General features: G+C 48.0%; 1 protein-coding gene across 25 annotated transcripts in view; it reads left to right on the top strand.

Moving 5' to 3' along the window:
- NCOR2 (nuclear receptor corepressor 2) overlaps positions 1-25,003 on the top strand; it is a 414,582-nt gene that overhangs the window by 311,520 nt on the left and 78,059 nt on the right. For all 25 annotated transcript variants that reach the window (XM_084819282.1, XM_084819284.1, XM_084819296.1 and 22 more), the window contains 2 exons: positions 1,021-1,083; positions 18,024-18,166. In XM_084819282.1, the coding sequence (XP_084675408.1) occupies positions 1,021-1,083; positions 18,024-18,166 (206 nt within the window). The remainder of the gene's footprint in view (positions 1-1,020; positions 1,084-18,023; positions 18,167-25,003) is intronic.

Below are 25,003 nucleotides of genomic sequence, written 5' to 3'. Positions count from 1 at the left end.
TAAAAACATAACAATTTTAAAAGCCAAATTAAAAAACTGTGCCTTGACCCCCCCTCCCTGAATGCAAAGAGAGTTATAACTCCAGAAGGGGTGTGTTCCAGAGTTTGGGGAGCAACACAGGAGAAAGCCCTTTCCCGCATGCCCAACAAGCAAGCCTCTGCAAGTTAGGATGTCTCCAAAAGGGCCTCTCCTGTCCCAAGCAGATTCATCCTGAGATAGGCACGCCCCCAGAGTATATAAAGGAATGATGCTGAGTATAACTAGCGCCCTTCTCTCTTTCCTCCTCCTCCTTCTCAGGCTTGGCTAGCTGTATTTCTCATCTGAACATCCTGGATTTCATTGTTTTGGTCCTGATTTTGAGAAACCAAGTTTGGGTGGGAAGTGTGATTTGTCACACTTCCATGTTCCATTCTCATACTGAATCTGCAAATCCTTTGGAGGATATAGGCTGTTGCTTTTTTGCAGTATTTCAGTGGCTTAGATTCTACTGGCAGTGCTCCAGTTTAGGATGGAAGCACGCATTCGGCAGCAGACCCAGAGTGGGCAGTGCCTCACCAGTCCCTCGCCCTTCGCAGTTCTCTCGCAAGCCCCTGCATTTCCCCGCAATGCGGAAAGTATGCATTCGGAACCCAGCTGGGAAGGCTGTGTGTGCAAGAGGCACAGAATCAGGAGTGAGGAGCTTAGTATGAACATGGGAAGCTGCCTTCTACTGACTCGGGCTAGTGCTCCAGCTTCCTCAGCGTTGTCTACTTCCACTGGCAGTAGCTGTAGATGTTCGCAGGTGTCTTTCCCAGTTTGGGTGCCATCCGAAATCCTCTAACTGGAGATGGCAGGGATTGGAGCTGGGACCTCCGACATGCAAGGCAGGCACTCCCTCCCAGATGAGGGAGAGTGGTGGGGCTGAGAACATACAAAGGAATGAAGGACGGACAAAGAAAAGATGAGTTGGGGCCCCCCACCCCCAATTTGCTATGGCCAACTCCACTTATCCCTGTAACCTTGTTCTTGTTTGTTTTTCAGCCTCTTTGGAGATGAATGAAAGTTCTCGCTGGACGGAGGAGGAAATGGAAACTGCTAAAAAAGGTGACACTATTGTTTTGTTTTCTTGTTTAAATGGCCCTTCTGTCCAGAGTAAAGTGTGTTTGGCATTAGACGTATTTAGTTCTTGCCTAGGTCTTGCAACTTGTTGCGGGACTGAAGATCCTTTCCAAAAGTGCCTTGCACTGGTTCTGTTCATGAGTGGTTGAGTGCAATAGGAAGGTCTGGGTGTGCTGGACTGATGCTACAGCCAGTTGAGTGTGGGGTCCGCCTGTATGTAGGCCTCAGGACTGCAGTCACTCGAGTGAGGCCCTGGTCCTATTGAAGGATATTATAGGATAGCTTTCTTCCTCTTCTCCTTTTCCTCCTCCACCACCTTCTTTTTCTTTCTCTTCTTTTTAAAGGTCTCTAGATAGAGCTTTTTATTTTTGGAGAGCTAAGGAGACAATAGCACCGGGGCCACGGTGGCTTAGTGGTTAAGACGCTGAACTGCAGACTGGAAGGTCAGCAGTTCAAGACCCGAGTGCTGCGTGACGGAATGAGCTCCCGTCTTCAGTCCCAGCTTCTGCCAACCTAGCAGTTCGAAAGCAAGAAATTGCAAGTAGATAAATAGGTACCGCCTCAGCGGGAAAGGTAACAGCGTTCTGTGCACCTCGGTGTTCAGTCATGCCGGCCACATGACCACGGAAACGTCTTCGGACAGCGCTGGCTGTTCGGCTTAGAAACGGGGATGAGCACGGCACCCTAGAGTCGGACACGACTGGTTGGGGACCCCTTTACCTTTAAGGAGACAATAGCCTACTGAATTGCTCAGTTAAGAAAAAACAACTCTTACCTTCCAGTGTTCTGGCCAATATTTGCAAAGGCATTGGAAATTATTGGGGGGAAATAAAACCCTAAATGTTCATGGTATGAATTTTCTTTAGTAAATAACTTTTAAAAATATTATATCTAGTACCTGCTGTTTCAGATTGACTTACAATGCCCCCCCCCCCCCAATAGATTTTCTGGCTATGGGTCTGAAATGCCACAGATGTGCAGAAAAGCCACGAAATGTGGCATTGGCATCAGAATTTAGTTCCGTGCAAATCTCTGCTTCCCACTTTACAAGCAAGTTTCTAGCCCTTAACGTTGTGGCAGCGTGATGGAAAGGCTGTTGGCAGTTCCCAGTGAAATCTCAGAAGCCAGAGAGATAAAGTGGCTGGGAGAGCAAGGCTTCGGTGCCCTGCATAGCCTCTCCCTACGATACAGAATAAATAATTCAAACAGTAAAAAAAAAGGAAATGGAAAGCAGATTAAACCGTGCAAAATGAGTCAGTCGGAATCTGAACTGGGCACAGAATTTTGCTTCCAGTCGTATTGCGCGGATGCTGGTCAGATGCTCTGAAAGTTGTGCAGGCGTGGGCTGATCCAAAGCACGCTTCCTCTATGTGAATTGCTCCAGTGAAGTGAGCAGAGCCAAGCAGAATAGCAGCATTTGGGGGAGCAAGTCACTCTGCAAGACGGAGGCTTAAGCGAAGGAAGGAGGGATTATGTATTGCTGGGGAAGACAAAAGAAGGAAGCACCCTGTAATTAACATTAAGCAAGGAAATGTAAGACTGGCAAGAGGAAAGTTCTTGCTTAATGGCACTTTTATCTTGGAATAAACCATTGATTCAACAGGCTGTCAAAACATACAGCAGCAACTATAATTATGGGGTATGGTACTGTTGTTGGAGAGCTTTTACCCCTCCTCTTCTTTTAGCCTCCTGATCCCAGCTTGTTTAACTAGTAGCTGAATAAATTGGAGCAGAAGGAGTTGATTCATTAGACAGTTAGGATTCCCTTTTCCCTGGCAATGGTTAAGGAGTGCCTTCTCCCACATGATCCCCCCCCCCCCCAGTTGCCCTTAAGATCAGCAGGGGAGAAATTGCCCCTTGTGCCTGTGATGGGGTTTAAAATAAGGGCATTTTCTGTGGTAGTGAAAGGCACCAGGGGGACCCTTTCGGGCCTCATTCACATTCTGAGTCAGCCTGCAGATGGGGTGGGGGGGTGTTCAGTTCTGGTGCAGGTGGTCTTCAGTGCCACCGTATAGAGTGCAGCCACCAGCTGCCACCAGCTCAGCGGGAGTCAGGGGACACAGAGCCAATAGAATTCCACCTTCTGTCCGTGTCCCAGCTTGAGTCACTCTTAGAGAACCTGGCTCTGGACTCCCTGACAACATCATTGCTCGCCAGAAGAGGGAGCTCCTGACCTGCTTTATGGTGCTCTTCAGCGCCACCGTTGTAGGGTGGCCAGGGAGTGATATTGCAGCCACCAGCTCAGCAGGGGTCAGGTGACCCAGGGCCAGTAGAATTCCATTTGGTCCTATAACTCAGGCATGGTGTCTTAGGCACAGATTGTGCTCTGAGCCTGTGCCAGTCTTGAGGGGGGTCCTTAGCACAGTACCGCTGATGGCCCATCTCACTGATAGCCCTGCCAAGCAGCAGCAGTAACCCTGCCGAGCAACCCTGCTGCTGATAATGCCAACACCACCACTCTCTGCCTTACTCAGAGTGCTTACTTGTAAAAGAGGACACATGGACACCCTAGTTGTACCGTGCCCCAGTACAATACTAACTTGCACTTTGGACCCTTGTGCCTAAAGAGCGTTGATAGGCCACACATCATGTCAGCTGTGCTCAAGCCACTTTCAGTTTCTGTAAACAACCTCTGATTGGCCTTAATGGGAGGTTGTGAGTGTTATGTGTGAACCCAGGCCGCTGGGTTGTTTGGGGCTAAACAACCCAGTGTTTAACCTACCAACAAGCCATGGCCGGGTTTGCATGTCATGCTCACAACCTCTGATTGGGTCAATCGGCGGTTGTTTACAGCACCCGGACGCAGCTCACATGCAGTGTGTTTCCCCACGAATCATGGGTTAAATAACCTATGATATGCTGCTGGGACATGTGACCTGGATCTTGGTGGCACTGTTGCCAGGACGATGTGGCACTGCACCGGCAGCCTTAGAGACTGGAGCCGACTGCGTGGCTGGTCTCCACGTTGGAGCACATGGGGGTAATTTGGCGTGCTGCTTGTAGCTCTCACATGTTGGCATTCTACCCTCCCTTCTGGCATTTTTCCACACACTCGATTGGAAGGCATTTCTACAGCATCCTGAGTAATACGTTGGAGGTGTGGGGGCAGGCACTGAGCATAGCTCTTAGCGCCTCTCCTACCGTGTTGCTTTCCTTCCTGCACACTTGGCTGTCTGTCATGACAAGCTTTGTGGAGCTGAGTTGTACGTTGTTGTTATTGTTTAAGCTCCATAGGAGAGCAACGCAAGGCTTGTGTTTAGCAAGCGTTGGAACATGAAATGAGAAGCCCTGGTGCGGAGAGATAGTTAGCAATAACTGTAATTTTGTTCTCCCCATCCTACGTTTTTAATTTTGTCGCATTGTCGTTATTGTTGCGGGTTGTGCAAAGGATTGGAGCCAGGCTATATCGTAATAGCTGCTCTTCATCGCAGGCCTAGTTCTCACAGATGGAAGTGGTAAATCTATGTTGGGGCTATACTACTTCAGACTTCAGCCATGCCTTCTTTTTGTGACCAAACATCCCATTATAGTTATACTACATTGCTGCAGAACTTGCCTTTCAAGGAACATAGGATCAGGCCAAACCTCTGTTGAGTCTGACATTCTACTAACAAAAGCCACTGGCCAGACACCCCCAGGAAAGGAAAGGAAAGGCCAGGCCATACTCTACTATTTGGCTCCAACACCTGGCCATATTGCCTCTTGACATTCCATTCAGCTTTCTGTGCTAATTGCAGCTGATTGACTTGTCCTCCATGAACTGATCAAGTGACTGGGGAGACTGGGGAGGGGAAGAAGAGTTGGAATGCTCCTCCCCCAGGGAGGTGGAGACTCCCTGCATATAGGAAAATATGTCAGGGAGATAGCTAGGCCTGACCCTGCCATGCTGATTTTCTAAATGCAGGGAATTTGTGTGGAAGAGGGGGAAGAACTTCTCAACATGCAACCCTTCCCCTGCATTATAAAGTGGTACAGTCCAGGAAAGAGGAGGAGGAGGGAAACACCCTGAGCAGACCAGGATATGTAGACACACTAGGTTGTTCCCTTAGGCAGATACTACTTGGAGCTGTGCCAGCTCAGATAGGAGCAACTTTGGGGGAGGTCCAGAGCCATCAGGTTCTGTGTTTGTCTCTACCTATCATGGGAGGTAGGCTGGATGGCACTCCTTTCTGTTTCGACATGGAGGCCGTATTTATTCAAAGTGTTTTTATCTCGCTCCTCTGCCAAAAATGCCCCCGGAGTGGCTTACATAGAATCAGTGAAACAAGACAGTCCCTGCCTCCACAGGCTTACAATCTGAGATGACATGACACACAAGGAAAAAGGAATGGAGAGGGAAGAGGGGGAAGAATTAAGTCTTTCAGCAGGGCTTGTGAAATGGCTCTGATTCCCCCTCTCATCTCCTTCAGGCTGGTGGATCCGATGCTGGTTAGATGATCCAACTGGATTGAGAGGAGCTCTGAGATGCTGGCCAGTGTGAGGGACTTGCTAGGCTGTGGCCAGCTGGACACATTGGCCCAAGAGCCTTGGGTTCCGTTTGGAACCCCATCCTGGATCCTAGACGCTGTGGCTATGGCTCATCCTCCTCTCTTGGTCTTCATGCCCTAACCATCCTCTTCCTTCCTCCTGGGAGGAAGCCATCAAAGCCCTCTCAACTCATGGAGGTGCCAGGGAGGGAGGGGGCACACCCTCCTTAAGCACAGCCATCTCCCCCTTTTGAGATTCAAATCTTTCTCAGAGTGCTCTGCAAAACCCAGACTGACCTGAATCGATTGGCACAGGATGTCCCTGTCTCAGCAGGCTTTGTTCTCTGCATGCCATTGGAAGGAACCAGATCAAGATTCCTTGGTGCAAGCTGGTGTTTGTGTTGTGCCTTCTCTCGTGGAGAGGTGGAGCTGCACCACAAAAGCCTGAACTTTCTGCCACTGCCCTGGTCATGGCACCCGTCTTGTCCAGAGTGCAGAGAATAAACTGGTCTTGTGCTACAGTGGTTGTATGTCTCCCTAGGATCCTAATTCCCAAGGGACCCCTTCCTTGTTCCTGTAGGCTGCAACATTTCAATTACTGTGGTACAGATTTTTTTTCTTTGTTATTTAATTTTTATTTATTAGCTTGTTACTGCAGAGTATTCACAGCTCTGGGTAATGTTTCACCCCTTCTCTTCCTGCCTTCAGGCACTCAGTTAAGATATTGCTAGCATTTGGGCTTATTGGCAATTGAAGGGACTCCCTTGGTTGTTTTTTAAATTGTTGTTGATGCTTGGTTGTTTCTCTTTTCTGCTTGCTGTTTTATTGTGTTAACAGTTTTTTTCTATCGGTTTTTATTGTTTGCTGTGATGTCTTTAGGGTCCTTTGGACACCAAGCCAGGGTACAAATATTTTAAATTAAATAAATGATGTGGCCCCTTTCTTTGAATGTTTTTATCCTTTAAAAGGGATGTTATTTTTTTTTCTTGCAAGTCACAGTGCAATCCTATACGTGTCTACTCAGACATAAATCCCATTGAGTTCAGTGGGGCTTACTCCCAGCTAAGTGGATAAACGATTGCTGCCTAAGTTAGTTGCCGTTAAGCCCATCAGTGTGAAAAGTTAGTCCTTGGTTAACCCCCATTGATTTCAGTGGGAACTGTGCAACTAAGTTACACTACAGTCCTATGCGTGCCTACTCAGAAATAAGTACCATTCAGTTCAATAGGCTTTACTCCCAGGTAAATGCGTTCAGGAGTATAGCCTTAAAGTTTGGCTCCAACCCAGTGCCATTTTTTCTGAACAAATGTAATATCACATGGAAAAATCAGGATATTACAAAAGAGAAAAAAAAATAAATCCAGCAAGTAGCATCATATATGTTACATATATAAAGTCTTGAATGGAACTATAGATTATCACTGGTTTCCAGGCTTGGATTTACATCCTGATGTTTATTTTTATTTATTTATTATATTTCTATATTGCTCAATAGACAAAGCACTTTGGGTTGTTCACAAAAAAGTTGCTGGTGCTTAGAAAACTGTTAAGCTGAAACTGCAAAACAAATCCAGGTTTCTAGTCCTTATTTCCTTTTGGAGAGTCAGTCTAAAAATGTACAGCGCTCTGATTTTTTTCACAGGATCTCACAATTTGGCATTCGATCAGTATGACTGTCTGTCTGTGAACTCAGTCTTGAAAGTATTTGGACAATGAAATCTCCAAAGTTAGGGATGGGCAAAAAGCGGAGGCCCTCAACAAGCATGTCTCATGGTCAAAGACCATGGCTTCAGTTCCTTCCCCAGCTCCTTGTCAATCTCCAGTAGCTGAATAAATTTATGCAATATAAGTGTATATATGCCAGCATGTTTAATTTACATGATTTATACCAGCTGCAGAATTCAGCCCGTTTTCTTGGCATGGTGTTTCCCTCGCTTTGACACTTTTGTAAAGTGTTGGTGGTGCAGCATTATACAAAGCACCATGTTCCACAGCCCTTTTTAAGTTTGGATGTGACCTTGATCCATCTGAGGTGCTGTGCAAGTTGTGAGGTTGCTGTGGGTGGGGAAACCTCAAGGGAAATATTAAGGGGGAAATAGTCCTGGATCTCTCCTGGTGGTTTGGAGATGGGGGTAGCAGTGTTGTGGCTCTCTTTTTCCGTATTCTAACCTTGATCTGTTAATACACCTGACCTCCCATTGTGGGACCCTTTTTGCAAAAGAGCTGCTCACTCTTTGCCTGTCTCGTTCCAAAAGGCAAGGTTTCAGGCAGAGCCAAGATTAAGATAAGTTTTACTGCAGAAGTACCAGCATATGTAAAAAACCAAACTTGTGACTTTTTGTTTAGTTGGAGGGAACCTGAATTGAACTGTTCCACGCAGGAAACTCGTGGTGCAAAGGGTCATGGGTGATTAGCATGCACTCATGTGCTCTGTGTGTACATGTCTTGGGAAGTCACAGCCAATCTCTGCTTTTCCAGCACTCGCAGCAAACTATATATGTAGGACTACCACACGTGACCCAATATATCCATCAGTCTCGGAATATCTCCAAGACTTCAATTTTATTTTATTTATTATTACGTTTCTATCCTGCCTTTTATCCTCTTGCAAGAAACCCAAGGCGGTCCTATTCATTGCATCTTCTCCTGTGAGGTAGGTTAGGCTGAGAGTCCATGACTGGCCCAAAGTCACCCAGTGAGCTTCATGGAGAAGTGGAGGCTAGAACCCGGATCTCCTGAGTCCTAGTCCAACACTCTAACCCCTACACCACACATGAGCATTTAAGTAGCACTTTTATCAATTGCATATATCAGCCTTCCTCCACGTTGTGCTCTCCAGATGTGTTGGACTGCAATTCCCATAATCCCCAGCCAGCATGACCAAATTATGGGAGTTGCAGGCCAAGACATCTGGAGAGCACCAGGTTGGGGAAGGCTAGGATCCATTATCTCAGCCATTGATCCTTGCAGCATATTGCATATCCTCATCTCCATATTGTACATGGGTAAGCCCCCCCCCCCCATCTCATTCTCAGATTTAGCCCTCTAAGGCGGGGTAGGGAATCTGTTTCACTCTGAGGGGTGAAGTCAGTTTCAGAGAAGCTCTCAGGAGCTGGATTTCAGTGGTGGGCCAAAGGCAAATGGGGAGAGGGCCAAAAATACAAACAAAAAACTCACCAGCATATGCTTGCTTACTGCAGTAACGAAGTGGTAGGAGAGGCATTTCAACCTTTGGGGGGGGGCAGGGGGCAGGGAAGCTGCACAAAAGTCAGGAAACCACCCAACGACTGGTGGTAGAGGGAAAGGGGCAGGCTTTGGGGAACCTCAGAGGGCCAAATTGGGACCCTGGGCCTGAACTTCCCCACCCCTGCACCTGGTGAATTCATGGTGCAAGTGAGAGTCGAACTGGTGACTGCACAGTCCATAGCTCTCACTCTTAGCTGCTACATTCACACCAGGAGTCGCTTGCCGGAAATGTGTGATGTGTGAAGCAGCTCCTGAGTTTTCACACGGATGTGGAGAGACCCAGCCCCTCTGACCGCCCCCACTGCACATCCCGCTTGGACCTCCTGATGACGTTCCACACACCCCAGCCCATGTTGCCTCTACCTCTGGGCCCTCGGGGGCCCCAAGCACTCATGGGGGTGTAGAGCACTGGCCCCTTTGCGCTGTGACCACCGCCTGCAGTGCCAGGGCCCTCACCTGGCCCGGACAGGGGCCAGAAATGCTTGGGTGGAAGCCCGCCTGTGGGGCAAAACAGGGCAACCAGGAGGCGGGGCCAGTTCCGCTGTCACTTTGCCCGAGCCTGCTCCCCTGCCAAGACAAGCCCCTTTGATTCACATCAGAGCAAAGGAAGCTATTAAGAAAAGCTTTGTTTTCCTGGATCTCTTCCCCCCTGCTGTTGACATTCAGATGAGAGAGAGAGAGAGAGCGAGCGAGCGAGCGAGGCTCAGTCAGAGAGCGAGAGCAGAATCGGTTGCCAAGGTGGCCGCGCCCATGTCGTCTTGGGCCAGCGCCACAGGGCTTATGAACACTCCGTCTAGAGGTCACATTCAGACGAAGCAAACTTCTGGGTCACCCAGGGGCAGGGTTGGCGGCGAGGGAGGGGGAGAGGGAGCAGATTACGCACGGCTCATTTTGCTCCTGCCTTGGAACAGAGGCGCCCGGCGCTCCCCCCCTCCCCCTCCTCCTCCCCCCCTCCCTCCTGCTGTTTCCTCAGCTGACATGATGAGCCAGTGAAGGCTGCGCCGCTGCGGCGGGGCGCCCGGCTGTGTTTCTGGCAGCGCCGCCGCTGAGCATCTCCTGAAATTGGCCACTCCTGGCCGCCGCCGCCTCTCCAGCCCCCGGAGCTGCTGAACCAGGCAGGGGAAGATGGCAGACGGAGCTCGGGGTGGGGGAAGAGGAGACGCGCAGCCCATCCGAGAGAACTCCCCAATCCACCTTAACAGCTTGCCGTTCCGGGCAGCGTGAAGCCTCCGAGGAGCGGAGCAGGTGGGGGAGGCCCGACGAAGAGGGGCGCGCGCGAGAGAGCGCGAGCTGCGCGTTGGCTTCCGCGCCACCAGCCCGCGTGGAGCAGCCCGAGAGCGGTGCCACGGAGCCGGCGTGGGCGCCCGGCAACTTGGCGCGAGGGCGCCCCGGAGCCGCTGACCTCTGCCCGGGCCTCGGGGTGTCTCGCCCGCGCCCGCGCTCGGAAGCGCCGGGAGACCCGCGGATGAGCGCGGCGTGGCGCTTCCCCGGCTGCGCGGAGGGCGAGGACATGTAGCCCACCCTTCGCCCTTCTCCTCGCAAGTGCTCTCCGGCTCTCGTCGTTCCGCGCTTCCCCCTCTCACGGCTCCGGGGAGACCTCGCGCCTTCGCCTGCCGCATGTTTTCGGCAGATTTGCCAGCAGGCGAAGCCAGAAGAGAATGTAAGTCTCGGGCCGCTCGCTCAAGGCAGTTACGCGGACGCCGCCCCGCGGCGATGGGAACGTTGCGTGCCTGGGTGGTGGGGCAGGGAGGCTGCCCTGCCTGCGTGTGTCCGGGCAGGGCGGGCGGGGAGCGGCCTGCGCGTCCGTGCGCGCCTGGGGGAACTACGCCGGAAGGGGACGCGGTGCCTGAACAGCAGCCCCCTAAGCGCGCGAGTGCCCAGCAGCGACGGGGATCTGCAGCGCCGTAGTAGTTTTTTCAAGAGCAGCCAAGGGAAAAGTGCCTTTTTGTGAAGGGCAGCCCGACCTGCGCTCCCGGCTCCTTGTGACAGGAGTGTATGGGATGTATGCCAGGAATGTAATGTATATGGGAAGATGTGGGGGGAGGCAGTTAGGAAAGGGAAGGGATTAGGGTGATACCATGCTTGGCATGGGCCTGTCTGTGCCATGTGAGCACACTGGGTGTTTCCTGGCAAGTCTGAGGGTGGCTGCTGACATCTCCCTCCCCAGGCGGGCGCGGATAATTATAGTTTTGGGAAGCAGGTGCTGGTGTTTTGGTTTTCGTTACTGTAAAGATAAGGGCAGCTGTACGTACCAGTTCGCTCCTGCAGGGGAGACTCGGGTGTGTACGCTGGAAACACAAGACCGCCCGGCCGCACGGGAGGGAAACGGGACACCTGCGCGGCGCTCTCCCCGCTGCCAGGAGTGTCAATTGCGGAACGCCGTCAGAGGCTCCGGAGCGCCATCCCGCTGGGCGCGCGCGCTGCACTGTTCACCGCGATGGATTTGCCAGCAAGCCTCATACAAGAGCCGGGCTGTGCGTGTGCGTGTGCACGCACCTGTAGGAATTAACTTGTATTTATTTGCCTTTATGTGCTATATTTTTATCTCACCATCCCTCTGAAGGCCTTGGCGTGGTGCACATAGTTTGTTTGGTCTCCCTTTCCCTCACAGCAACCCTGCACAGGAGGTTAGGCTGAGAGACGGTGACTGGCTTAAGGACACACAGTGGTTGAGAGGGGAATTTGAACCCTGGCCTTCCCCAGCTTAAGTCCACCACTTTCACTGAGAGCCAGTGTGGCGCTGCGTTTGGGTGTCAGACTAGCAGTGGGGAGACACCTGTTCATATCCCCACCCAGCCATACATCTCACTGGGTGACCCTGCAACAGTCACTCTCTTTCAGTCTAGCCTACCTCACAGGGTTGTTGTGAGGATAAAAAGGGGGAGACGGCCCATGTATGCTGCATTTTGCTCCTTGGGGAAAAGGCAGGATAGTCAAGAAATTAATAATAATCGGGACACCACACTGGCTCTCAAAAGGGTGGTGGATGCTTGTGTGGCATGTTCCCAGTGCCAGGACCAGATGCAGATTCGAAAACTACCCATCTCTCTCACACTTGCTAGTGTACAGAGTGCTCTGCAGTATTTATCTGATCCCAGCCCCACAACAGCCCTGTGAAGAAGACCATTAAATATTCCCATTCTAACAGAGGTGTAACTGAAGCTGAAAGACCTTGACTTGTCCAAAAGGTCATGTGTTTTGGGGTGATGGTAGTGGATTGGGTGTGGTGAGGTTTGCTCTATCCCCTTACGCTGCTCTGGTGCTCTCTCCCTCTCCCACCCATCCCCTTTTTGAGATGTTAAAACTAAAGATAAGACTGAAGGGCATAGGTGGCTGCTGTGTGTGTGTTTCCTCACAAGTTCTGCACAACGGCTAACTTTGGTATCTGGTGCAAAACTCAGCATGCTGAGAAACTCAGCTCTTGTTCCTTCTTTAGAAAAGCAACCACAAGTTTCTAGTCCTTTTGGCTATGATGGGTAAGCTTGGAAGCTAGGGGTAGTGAATGTAAAATCCACCTTTCAGAGATTGTGTTTCTCCTTGCCCTTTCCTATAGCAGGCAGAAGTGGACTACATTACAAAAGATAAGCAAATATGTGCAGTATTTTAATTCCCCACAAGTAGAAAAGCAGGGAGTGTGTGTGTGTGTTCAAGAAGCATTCAGGATTTGTACCTCCCACCTACAGCCTGAAGGCCACCTGGGGATTCTGCCACCTCATTCTCCTGCACGTGTAAGTCAGGCCTTAACAGTCTGGGAATAAGAAGTGCTCTGAAATGGGAACATGGGTGTCTTCCTGAGTTCTAGGATCAAAGTGGCCTGCAGGTGACCCGCTTTACCAGATCCAGTCCACCTCGCTCCCCAAAAGAATTTTGTCTGGTCCCTCCCTAATCTGAATCAAGCTGTGATACCACATTTTGCTCAGGGTTTTATTGGTAAGAAAAATTCTGAAGCTGCAAGAGGGAGTGGGGGGAGAGAAAAGGATAATTACCAAGTCTAGAGGCAAACTCCTAAGGGGCTATAGCTCAGCAACCCTTATCCCCCAGATAGGTGTATTGATCAGAGGTCCCAGAACATGGTCTTGAATGCACAGGCTACAGCTAACTTGCTGGAGTTGATTTATGGCACAATCTTATGCATGTTTAGATATAAAAGAGTCCTACAACTCGGCAAGGCTGGCTGGGGAATGCTGGGAGTTGTTGGACTCTTTAAACATGCATAGGATTGTGCCCTTAGCAGGCTTGGGTCTGGTCAGTTTCCAGGTGGGAGATTGCCGCCTTTCAGCACCTGAGACAGAAAGTAGGGTATTAATGTAATGAATAAATAATAGACTCTCTGATGTTGCTTGCTAAGATGAATGGCTCAGTAGAAGAGTACCCAGGCATGCCTGAGGATTTTAGATCTTAGCCTGACTATGGGCCCCCGGGCTTTCTGAGTAGATGGGTCTGTCCCATCCACAATCCATACCAGCCAGTCAGAGCCCAGATGCAAATATCAAACTATGGTAATTTTTTTCAGATGGTGAACGTAATGGAGAAACTTGTGGAGCTGCCTTATTCTGAGTCAGATTGTTAGGTCATCTAGCTGAGAACTGGCTGTTTCAGCCTTCCCAACCTGGTGCCCCCCAGATGTTTTGGACCACAACTCCCAGCATTCCTGGTGATTGGCCATGTTGGCTGGGGCCAATGGGAGCTGAAGTAGTCTGAAACATCTGGAGGTTTGGGCACTCAGCATGAACCTACCCATATACTACCCTCATCAGATAAGGCCCTCCTCTAGGTGCCTCCTCCAAGGGAGGTTTGGAAGGTGGCAACAAGGGAGAGGGCCTTCTCGGTGGTGGCCCCCTCATTGCAGTCTCTCCAGTGAGGCAAACCTGGTGCCAACAACACTGTTATCTTTTTGGCACCAGGTGAAGACCTTCCGCTACTCTCAGGCATTTGGCAGCATATGATAAGGTTTTAATTTGGGTCCTGGATTTCTTATTGTTATAAATGAAAATGGAATTAAATGAAATGAAGGTTGGTTTATTCTGACATGCAGCAGCTTTCCAAGGTCTCAGGCAGACTTTTTTCCCAGCCCGATTATCCCAGATTCTTTTAATTGGAGACAGTTCATTGGCTGGTGCCCACTTTGTGGAAAAACCGCTCCCTTCCTACAGAGGTTTTGTCAGCTCTTCTACCTTTGCCCTATTTTTTTCCACAACGTCAAGACTCTTTTTTTCCTTTTCTTTTTTTTAGTTTAGTTTAAAAGGCATCCCCAGCTGGGCAAGTAATTTCTTTTCAGCTGCATTTTGAATTTTACAGTGGATCTTATCTTGGGCTTCCTGCTGGGTTTTATACCGGTTTTACTGCTTCTCTTGCATGTTAGTTTAATGATTTTATCATGTAGCATTTCACCATTGTATTGTTGCGGACACATTTTTAATTTTAGCATTTAATTTGCGTTGTAAGTTGCTTTGAATCCGTTTTTTTAAGTGAGTAGTAAATCTCTGTGTGTGTCGTCTCAATTCTTGACCTCTTGACAGCTGAGACCAAATGTAAACTTTATGGATTGAATCTGGACTTCGTCATGCTTCAGGTACACCCACTGAAATCAGTGGGATTTAAATTAGTGATGAACTGAAGTCCCTTGCTTTCACTGGGACTACTGTAAATACGACTAAGTCTGCACCCAACTCGTTCTGTATATCAATATCCGTTGGGAGACACATTTCTGTCACAAATGCCAAGCCCCTCACTCAACTGGTGAGCTGCATAGATGTCTACAGAAGTGGACTGGGATTCCAGGGGCTTTCCAATGCATGGGGTTCCCCTTGAGAGCAAAGGTAGGGGGATGCCCCAATCTATTTCCTAACAGTTGTCTACTTAGTAGAAAAGATAGGCTTAGTTTCAGGTGTCTGAAGGAGCTCCACTGTCAACACAGCAAGCCACCACTGAATTCAGCCATCATAACCTTCACCTTCCACCCTGCCTCCCCGCCCACCCACACACACACACGGTCTTCCTCTTCTGATCATACTGAACTGCTCTTCTTTTTTATAATCGGTGAAGTCCACATCTCCATTTCTAAGGCAATGAGTGTGCCTATAGCCCTAGATACCTAAAGCAACACCTCCTCCCATATGAACCTCTCTCAAGGAAAGGACCCCAAGCCACCTTGAGTACAATTTTTGGATAGTATGGCAGGGCACAAATCAAATACATAAATATTTCACTGATAAAGCACATGTGTTGCAAGGGCCAGAGAGTAGGTGATGGGAAAAAACCTTCTCTGCCCAAGACCCACTGCTAGTCAGAGTAGAAAATACTGGGCTAGATGGACCAGTGATTTATGAAAGGGCCCATAGCTCAGTGGTAGAGCACATGCTTCTTATGCAGAAGTTACCCTGGTTCAATCCATGGCATCACCAATTAAAAGAATCAGGTAGCAAGGGATGGGAAAGACTGTTCTCTGTCAAGACCCTGGAGAGCTACTGCTAGTCATAGTAGACCATTCTGAGCTAGATGGCGAAATAGTCTGTCCTGGTATAAGCAGAATCCCAGGCACTTCTGGTTACCAAGCTTAAATTGTCATCTACAAGAATGCAGGGCCTTTTTGGTAGTGGCACAATCCCAACACAACACCCTTCCTAGGGAGACCTGCTGGGTACAGTCACTTGAAGTGATTAGGAAGTTAGTTAATATCTTTCCGGCATCTGAGGTGTGCCAAAGGTAAAGTAAACTTTGTAACACGTTTCTATTGATTGATCGTGTTTTATCTCTTTAGCATTGGTCTTTTTATTACTCTCTTATAAAGTGAGCCACACTGGAGAAAGGGTGGGGTGGGCCTTGAGAGGCCTGAGGGCATGACATTAAAAAAAAATAAAGGCCTAGCAAAATTTGCTTTGGTATAGGATTTGTAACCAGCTTTTTGTTTTTTAATGCTTTCTCTTGTGTTGCATTGACCTGCATTTTTATCTGGAGTGTGTAAAGCATGCCTGGACCCACTGCTTCCCATAACCACTCCCTTACACAGCTCTTTCCAGCTCTGGTCCCTCAGGGAGACAAAGGAGGCGGGGTTCACAGGCTCTTTGTCTTTTCAAAACTTCCACCTGCTGGATCCAAGCGATATTTAAGAAGTGGCCTTGATCCTCAGGAAAGAGTGGACTACAGCTGGGAAAAAACTGTCTGAAATGACAGAAGATGTAATAGGTGTGAAGAACTTCAGGAGAAGTTCCTTTGACATTTTTGCACATTCCTCTTTGTCTCCCTTCTTTACTCTCCGTTTTATGGGATAACAGGAAGCAGCCTTAAACTAGGTCAGACTATTTGTCTATCTAGCCTTGCATTGCCTATTTCTGGCAGCAGCTCTGCTGGGTCTCCAGCAGACAAAGTCTTTCTCATCATTTTACCTGAGATGGAGGTGCTGGGGGATTGAAGCTGGGACATCCTGCATGCAATGCAGGTGGTCTACCACTGAGTTGCAGGCCCTACATTGTCCACGGGTGTCATTATAATGGGGGAGGGGGAATGAATCCCCTCAGCATTTAAACTGGGACAGAGAGATGAACACCTTAATCACCAGAAACTTGCAAATGAGGGTGAAGGCAGGTACGCTGGTGATGCCCCCCAATGTCGTATTTCTCTCTTGTTTTAATAATTCAGTTTAGCTTATACTGATAGAGCAACAAGTGTCCGTTAGTCTGATCTTCACATCTTTTTGAACCTAATGAGCCTAGATTCCTGCACAAAGACCTTCTTAGGCAATTGTATACAGCTGCAAAGTTATGTATAGATTGTAACTGGAAGTCCCCAAAACAACCAACTAAAGAGCAATGGATTAATAAAATTTGGGAGACTATGAGTATGTATAAACTTCCTCAGCAAGTGCAGCGAGCAAGGAATCCTAGCTTGAAGAATGTCATTATGGCACCATGGTTTCCATTCATTTCCTGTGTTGAGGCACTTCAAACTTTGGATGAAGTTCCAACAAAGTACAGTTGCCTGTATTTTTTCTGATGAATACACGCCAACACACAAAATGACGTACACTTACGTACACTCCTTTTATATATTATAGAACTTTTATTTTTACTTCCATTAGATAGTGAGCTCCTACTTGGGTTGTTTTATTGTAGATGTTCCATAAGCATATCTGTTATAAACTAAGATTTATAATTGGTGAATTCCTTTGTTTCTTTAGTGATTTTGATTTATTATTATGTACGTTCTTTTTGTGGCCTTTACTTTGTTAACTTTATTTTGAAATAAAATAACATTTCATGGGTGGGGCTGGGGGGGAGAATGAAATCAGTGGAGAAAAATGACAAAGTCTCCCCTCCCCTCCCACCCAGCCCCCAACAAGACTTGGGGGGGGGGGTCATGGAACACAGGACTGATGCTTGTTTGAAGTGAGGCTGTGTGCATTTTGTACTTTATTATTATTTCATTTATTACATTTCTGTACCACCCAATAGCCGAAGCTCTTGGTTAATTATAATTAAATACTTAAAATTACATGCCCAGGCAATCCATATTCCTCACCAACAAAAGCTGTATTCTGCTCTCTGTTTGTATTATGCCAGTGATTTGTTTCGTGGTTTCTCTTGTGTTCACAAGCTTTTCATATTTTAAGATGCAGTCCTGTGCATGTTTAGACAGAAAAATGTCCTACAACTCCCAGCATTCCCCAGCCAGCATGGCTGGCTGAGGAATGCTGGGAATTATAGGGCTTTTTTCTTTCTAAACATGCACAGGATTGCACCCTTATTCTGCTTTTGCAAGTCATAGGGAGAGCCCTATGGAGCTTCACAGGGTAATGACCACTGGATATTCTTAGCCAGTTACCTTTATAGCTTCTGAGATTGCAGTAGGCATTGGCCAGATGCTTTCAACCCATCTTTGCAGCTATGAGGGCTAGAAACTTGCTAACTTAAAAAAAAAAAAATTCAGCTTATACTCTCAACCGAAATGGAACTGCAGTATACAGGCAGCCCTGTCTCTACAGATCCCTTTAGAAATCCTCCTTTCCTAAGCTATTGGAAGGGGTGGTATAGGCTCCAGTAACTGCTACGTGGGGCTACTGCAATCGGATGGTCAGAGATGCCTTTTTTCACCATTTCCCCCAAAGCAATAATTCCTATGCTCTTCTCCCCCACCCCTACCCCTCCTCCTCCAATTTGTTAGCTCAATATCTGGTTCAAACCCCCTGACCCTTTGTATTATCTCTGTGACCGGCAGGTCTTCTTGAACATGGACGCAACTGGTCAGCCATTGCCAGGATGGTGGGATCCAAGAGCGTCTCACAGTGTAAAAATTTCTACTTCAACTACAAGAAAAGACAGAACCTGGATGAGATCCTACAGCAGCACAAATTGAAAATGGTAAGCCTCACCCCTGCGGGTGTAACCTCTGATATTTTGGTAAACACCCGCACATCCTCCAAGACTGAGCCTGTGCAAAGTGCATGTTTTTCAAAACACAGATTTGTCATATTCATGATTTTACATTTTTAGGTGTATCTTAAGTGCACATCTTTTTTTTTAATGTAATGTGTGAAGCATCCCTTAATGTGCAGCTCTGCGTCATGGTATTTCTAGATTGCAATTGAGAGCAAGAAGAAGGTATTTGTCATTTTGCAGAGTTGTCCAAGTGTGCAGCTGTGTATGTGATGCACACGCAGGTAGTTGATTCACTTGAGATGAGTGAATGCACTTCTGGACACTAGCAAGCATTCACGTGTGTGTGTGTGTGTGTGTGTATGTGTGAGAGAGAGAGAGGCAGGCAGGCAGGCAGGCATGTCTTTCTTGCCATTCAAAGCATTTTCCTATGAATCCTCTACTATGTGAAGGACTTAGTCGCGCTCATAGGGTAGCAAAGTGAGCTGGTGATGACAGCTTCGGTTATTTTTAAGTACATGGATGTCTCAGGGCATGTTGCTCTTTGGATGGTACTGGTTTGAACTACTTTATCAGTTGTCGTTGTTGTTGTTGAGCCTCCCCCTTTTCAGAAACTCGGTGGCCCCCTCTCGTGAAGGTTTCCACCTTCTCTTACCAATCCTGCTCCTTTGCCCTTTGACAACAACCTTACCTGATTCACAGAAGTTAAGCAGGTGGAGCTGTTAATAGCATGGAGTTAAGTGCTAGGGGAAAGGGCATCCAACTTATCTGTTTATGTGCCAAGCTGTGGTTAAAGGCACTAGAGCAGAGGGGAAAGGCGGCAGCTGATGCCCTCTTCCGCCCTCCTCTGGCCTAACCTTATCAGTGGGATCAAAGAAGAATAGGAGAGGGCAAGGCAGGGAAAGAAGCAAATGAGTAAAATTAAAACCATGTCAGTGAGGAATGGGGAGCAACATAGGGAAGAAAGAGGGAGAAAAAAGGCAGAGAAAGGAGGGCAGTTGAGAGAGATGAGGAAAGAGGAAGCAGCAGTGGGGGCAAAGCAGATGCCTCTTCTCTCCTATTGCTGCCAGCAGATGTTGTTGCCTCTGGGCAAAAGACCACCAGTGCCCCCCCATGCCCCCATAGCTGTTGTCTCTCTGCTTTGCAGCAAGCACTGAAGGGGTGCTCAAAGGAGGTATTTTAACTCAGAGGGACAGTTCACACAAAACGGCAGCCCATGAGTTAAACAACCTGTGGTCTGTTGGGGACGCCACTTCCGCTTTTACTCAGCAGCCCTCAAGCGGCTCCATCACAGGTTGCTTGGTTTGCCAGCCAAACCTGGACCACTGGATTGTTTAGGAGCTAAGCAACCCAGCAGTTAACCCAACAACAAGCCATGGGTTAACCGCTGGGTTGTTTAGCACCTAAACAACCCCGAGGTTCGGGTCCAGATGACACGCTAAGGTACCTGTGACGGAGCCACACGAGTGTTGCTGAGTAAAAGCAGAAGTGGCAGGTGGCACGTCTGCTCTTCCCCGCTTGTGCACGACAGGCCATGGGTTGTTTAACAGTGATGCAGTGATGTTAAGCTGCCTTGTGGGTCCTGAATGCTGGGGATGGTGGGCCATAAATGCAACAAATGTCGTTTCATTTCCTGTATAAATAAATTGGAAAACAAAATAAATAAATTGGAAGGCAAAATGTTTGGCATGACATCATAAACTGTTTGGCGTGACATCATAAACTGTTTGGCATGACATCATCGTATTGTGCGTCTCCCTATCCCGTGCAAGCATCAGCCAGTGAGGTGCAGCAGGAGGGCGGGGAAATGCAGGGGCATCATGCACTTTGCCTAACATAACATAAAGAGGAGACAGGAACATAGGAAGCTGCCTTATACCATTCAGTCTAGCCCAGTATTGTCAACACTGGCGGGCACCGGCTCTCCAGGGTTTCAGGCAGGTTCCTTTCCCTGCTCTACCTTGAGATTCCAGGGGCTGAACTGCAGGCCTTCTGCATGCAGAGCAGGTGCCCTACCACTGAGCTATTTATGTATTTAGAAATTATTTTTAGGCCACCTTTAAGGGTAAAACCTTAGAGCTGTGGCCCCTCCCGCTGTGGCACCACTGTGTTGGGCACTGAACATGGATGTCATTCCAGCCTGAGATCTGGTCCTTCTTGGACAAAATCTTGGCAAGAGCCAAAGCTCCTGTGCCAGGGGGAATTTCCCCCCCAAACCTTAATAAGCCCCCCCCCTCTACTTAGTAGCATTGTGTTTGTGTAGATTAGAGCTCAGTGTGGCTAGAATTTGCTAACGCTCCACAAGCATTTCGGAGCCGCAGCAGGCTGCCCTGGAACTGCCAAGCACTGCAGTTATTATTATTTCATTTGAAAAAGCATCGTGGGGGTTCCGGGCTCCGGTGCTAATAGAATTCTCCTGCCTAGCCCAAGGGGCACTTTGAAAACGCCACAGACCGTCGCCAAATGCAGGAATCGCTCCAGCGTGCTTACAAGCGCACAAGCAAAAAGCCCATTAGTCCCGCCAGGAATTTGATTTCCTCCTCAGATTTTTAGGGGTGCTCAGGAGGAGGCAGGACAGGAGGGAATATCAGTGGAAGTTTGCAAAGCTGCATCCCAGAATGGGGCTGTGACTGTTTAAAGGAATGGGGGTGAGGGAGCAGTCTGTAGGGAAAACAACAACAAAGATGCTGCATGAAGAACAGAAAGGAACACAAAGGGTACCTTCTGCCCCCATTCCCATTAGATGAATATTAGAGGCCAGCAGCCAAAAAATGGGCTAGGTGTTTCAACTCAGTATTTGAGATTCAGCCTTGATCAGCTTTGTACTTTTCTGGCCATGTGCATTTCTCCCCTTCGTCCATTTCATCCCTGTTTTCCTTCCTTTCTGGTTCCTCTTCCTAAGATGAGCCCTGCTGGATCAGACCAAATGTTCATCTTGGTTCAGGAGCATCCTGCTTCTCATAGTGGCTAGCCAGGTGCCTCTGAGAAGGCTGTGGGCAGGAGATGAGAATAATAAGCCTCTCCCACAGCAGCTGGTATTCAGTGGCATGATGCTGCCTCTGATCCTGGAGGTAGCATATACCCAGCATGTCCATGAATTTGTCTAATCCCCTTTCAAAGCTATTCAAGCTAGCGGCCATCACATCTTCTGGCAGCAAATTCCGTAAATTAACTAAGCATTGTGTGAAGTTCCTTCAGTCTGTCCTGAACTTTCCTCCAGTTAGATTCATTGAATATCCTGGAGTTCTAATGTTATGAGAAAGGAGAAAGAGAGATCCCTCTTGTGCTTCTAGGTCACTCTTTACTGTCTTTTCCTAGGCCCAGCCTACTTGACCTTCTGCCTTCTTTCCTGTTGATTCTACTCCAGTGGTGACAAACCTGTGGCCCTCCAGCTGGTATTGGACTCCCAGCTCCCATCAGCCCAAGCTAGTATGGCCAGTGATTGTGGGAATTGTAGTCCAGCAACTTCTGGAGGGCCACAGGTTCCCCATCCCTGTTCTATCCCCTCCTGAAACTGAGTAGTTCAGCCAAAAGCAGCCAGAAATCCCTCTGCCTGCTCCATCCCTCTGTGACATCAGAGTAGCTCAGCCATTCCCTGTCAGGGGCTTCTTCATCACCACAATCACAAAATCCTTAAGTGTGTTACAATACAGTTTGTGCCCTTTCTTCCTGTTTATTTTCCATTTACTCAAGAAAATCTTGAAGTAGCACAGAGCACCATTTAGTGATATAGTTGGCTGAGGCACGTCACTGTAATTTTCCCATCATCTTTGTATTTCAGAAATCTTTCTTGCATGTACATTTTTCCCCCTGTAGCGCCAGTTAATTTCCCTAGCATCCGCTTCTCGGATGTAGCATCTAGACTCCTTCATGCTAATTGTTCAGCGGCTACATCTCTCTAGTCTATGTCATTAGGCTGGATTGATAATTCTCTTTGGGTGAACAACTTGAAGCTGTGGCAGCTTTGGATTTTTTGCATAAGAACAATGAATGCTCAGCTGTTTCGGGTTGTTGTTGTTCTTTCCTTTTTTTTAATTCACTATTGTTTGTTGGCAACAACAGATGCCATAAAGCTGAATACATAGGGGAGAGACAAAAGCTGCGGTTAATCTAGCATACTGTTTTCCTGAAGATTTGCTCCTTTGCGTGCAATGGCACACACTCAGATGGAGCAGCCAAATTGTGGAGGTGTTGAACAGCAGAATTCAGACTAATTTCTTGCTGCTCAGTATTCACCTGATCAGTTATGTTGAACGGCAGAAAGCCAAGTGCAACATTTTCCACATTTTTATTAATGACTTGGAGGAAGAGTGGGTGCTTACAAGATTGGCAAATGACTCAAAATTGGGTGGCGTACTAATACCTCAGAAGGCAGAAACAAAATTCAAATTGATCTTGATAGGTTAGAAAACTGGACAAAAAATAACAGAATAAAATTCAGCAGAGACAAGTGCCAAGTTTTTCATTTAGGAAAAAGAAAGCAAATGTACAGGTATGAGATTGACGATACCTGGCTTAGCAGTAGTACCTGTGAAAAGGACCTTGGAGTTGTAGTCAATCACAAGCTGAATATGAGTCCGCAGTGTGATGTGGCTGCCAAAAAGGCAAATGCAATTCTAGGTTACATCAATAGAAGTATAGTTTCAAATCACAGGAAGTAATAGCTCCACTCTACTTTGTGCCGGTCAGGCCTCGCCTCGAACACCATGTCCTGTTCTAGCCACCACACTTGGAGAGGGATTCAGATAAATTGGAACGTGTTCAGAAAAGGGCAACCGACACGAGCAGAGGACTAGAAATCAAGTCCTACAAAGGAAGATTGAAGCAACTGGGTATGTTTTGCCTTGAGAAGAGAAGACTGAGGGGTGGTGGGATATGATAGCACTTTTCAAGTACCTAAAGGGTTATCACACAGAAGAGGACCGCCACCTGTTCTCTGTCATCCAAGACTGTAGGACATGAAAAAACAGGCTTAAGTTACAGCAAGGCAGATTTTGGTTGAACATCAGGAAAAACTTCCTAATGGTCAGAGCAGTCAGACAGCGGAAGTAACTGCCTGGAGAGGTGGTGGGCTCTCCGTCCCTGGAGGTACTCAACAGAGACTGGACAGCCATTTGTCAGGGATGCATTAAACTGGATTCCTGCACTGAGCAGGGGGGTGGACTCAATGGCCTAAATGGCCCCTTCCAACTCTATGATTCTATGCGGAGAGCTCACATGAAAAAAGCAGCCACCAGTGAATAAATCCTCCATACTAAAAATATCCCGTACATAGAAAGCCAGCATGTCAGGAAGAAATGGTTGGGACTCTTCTCCCTGAAATTTTAGCTTTCTGTGCTGCTCTTAATGATGAGGGAGAAGTTTCTATTTATTGCATTTTTATCCTGCCTTTCCTCCAAAGAGCCCAAGGTGGCAGATTGGGGGGGGGGGGTGTATGTTCCACCCCAGCTGCCTTCTCACAGCAACCCTGTGAGGTACGTTAGTTTGAGAGAAGATAACTGGTCCAGGATCACCCAGTGAGCTTCATGTCTGAGCAGGGATTTGCACCCAAGTCTCCCTAATATAGCCAGTGTGTTGTAGCAGTTAAAGGGTCAGAATAGGACCATGTAGGCCCAGGTTCAAACCTCCCATTGGCTATGATGCTCAACCAGGTGACCTTTAGGCTGAAAGGTAGCTAGTGACTGGCCCAACCTACTTCACAGAGTTGTTACAAGGATAAAATAGGGGAGAGGCCTGTGCACTGTTCTGAGCCCTTTGGAAAGGAGATGGGATGTAAATGTAATGCATAATGATGTTAAAAATAGCAGAATGTCCAACATTCTGCTCACTACGCCAAGCTGGGGGAAGGTGCTCCTTTAGATGCACAGGGCCAGACTGTTTGGTGCTGAGGATGCACTGTTGGTTTTTCTGCTATTAAAAAAACGAAAGAAAGTGCACATACTGCGAAAGCCAGGCCCTCCTTTCCAGGTGGCAGGAGGGAAGGAGCCTGTCTTGTGACAGAGGGACTGTGTCTCCTGTTCCCAGCAAAAGCGTTTGATCAGCAGCCAGAAGGAGCATCTGGCTTCACAGCCCTACCTCTGTGAGCTTCCTGTTTCTCTCTCCCGGCATAAGACAGCTTGTCTGTTTCCACAGCTTCCCCCCACATGCTCTGAACATTTAACTTATAGCTTCTAAGGGCCTGCCCTTTTGTTTAAAGAAAAAATAAACCTCACCTGGGTAGTTAGGAGAGACTCTCTGCTGGTTAAAACGGAACTCCAGGAAGGCATTGGAATCCTCCTGCACAGAGAATGGTTTGTCTCTCCGACTGGGCTGTGTTCTCTCTAGCCAATCACTTTTCTAAACAAGAGGGAGAACCCTGTAGTACAGTATGCACTCAGGATTATAACCTGCATTGTTCCTCTTGGATGGTGGCTTTCAGAGGTTATAGCTTCAGTGAACCCCTGTCCACTTGGAGTTTTCTGCTGGGAAGCAATTCAGTATTGCAGACAGTCCTGGGGAGTGTTTGGTGGGGCAGCGGGAAAGGACAGAGTAGATTGGGATCCAGTAGATACCTGGGTGCTTTGCAGTTGATTAGTGAGGGGGTTCAGCTTGCCAAAGTTAACAGTATCAAGTAAAATGTAATAGCCTGGTTCAACAATAATGGGATCCAGTGGTGGTAGATCTCTGGGTACTTTGGAATAGATCGGTGAGGATTTCTGGCTTGCAAAAGTTGAACAATAGCAAGTAAAACATAATGGCCTGGTTCAGACATAATGTCAACGCATGGGTTGTTTAACCCATAGGTTATCAGGGCTGAGCATGAGTGCTCTGCCTCCGGCATGC

Source organism: Heloderma suspectum, chromosome 13 (assembly GCF_057233095.1).
Source record: "Heloderma suspectum isolate Gila_16-S chromosome 13, 16-S_ref, whole genome shotgun sequence".
Taxonomy (NCBI): domain Eukaryota; kingdom Metazoa; phylum Chordata; class Lepidosauria; order Squamata; family Helodermatidae; genus Heloderma; species Heloderma suspectum.
The sequence above is the reverse complement of the archived record's forward strand: the minus strand, read 5'-3'. Positions and strand labels throughout refer to the sequence as shown.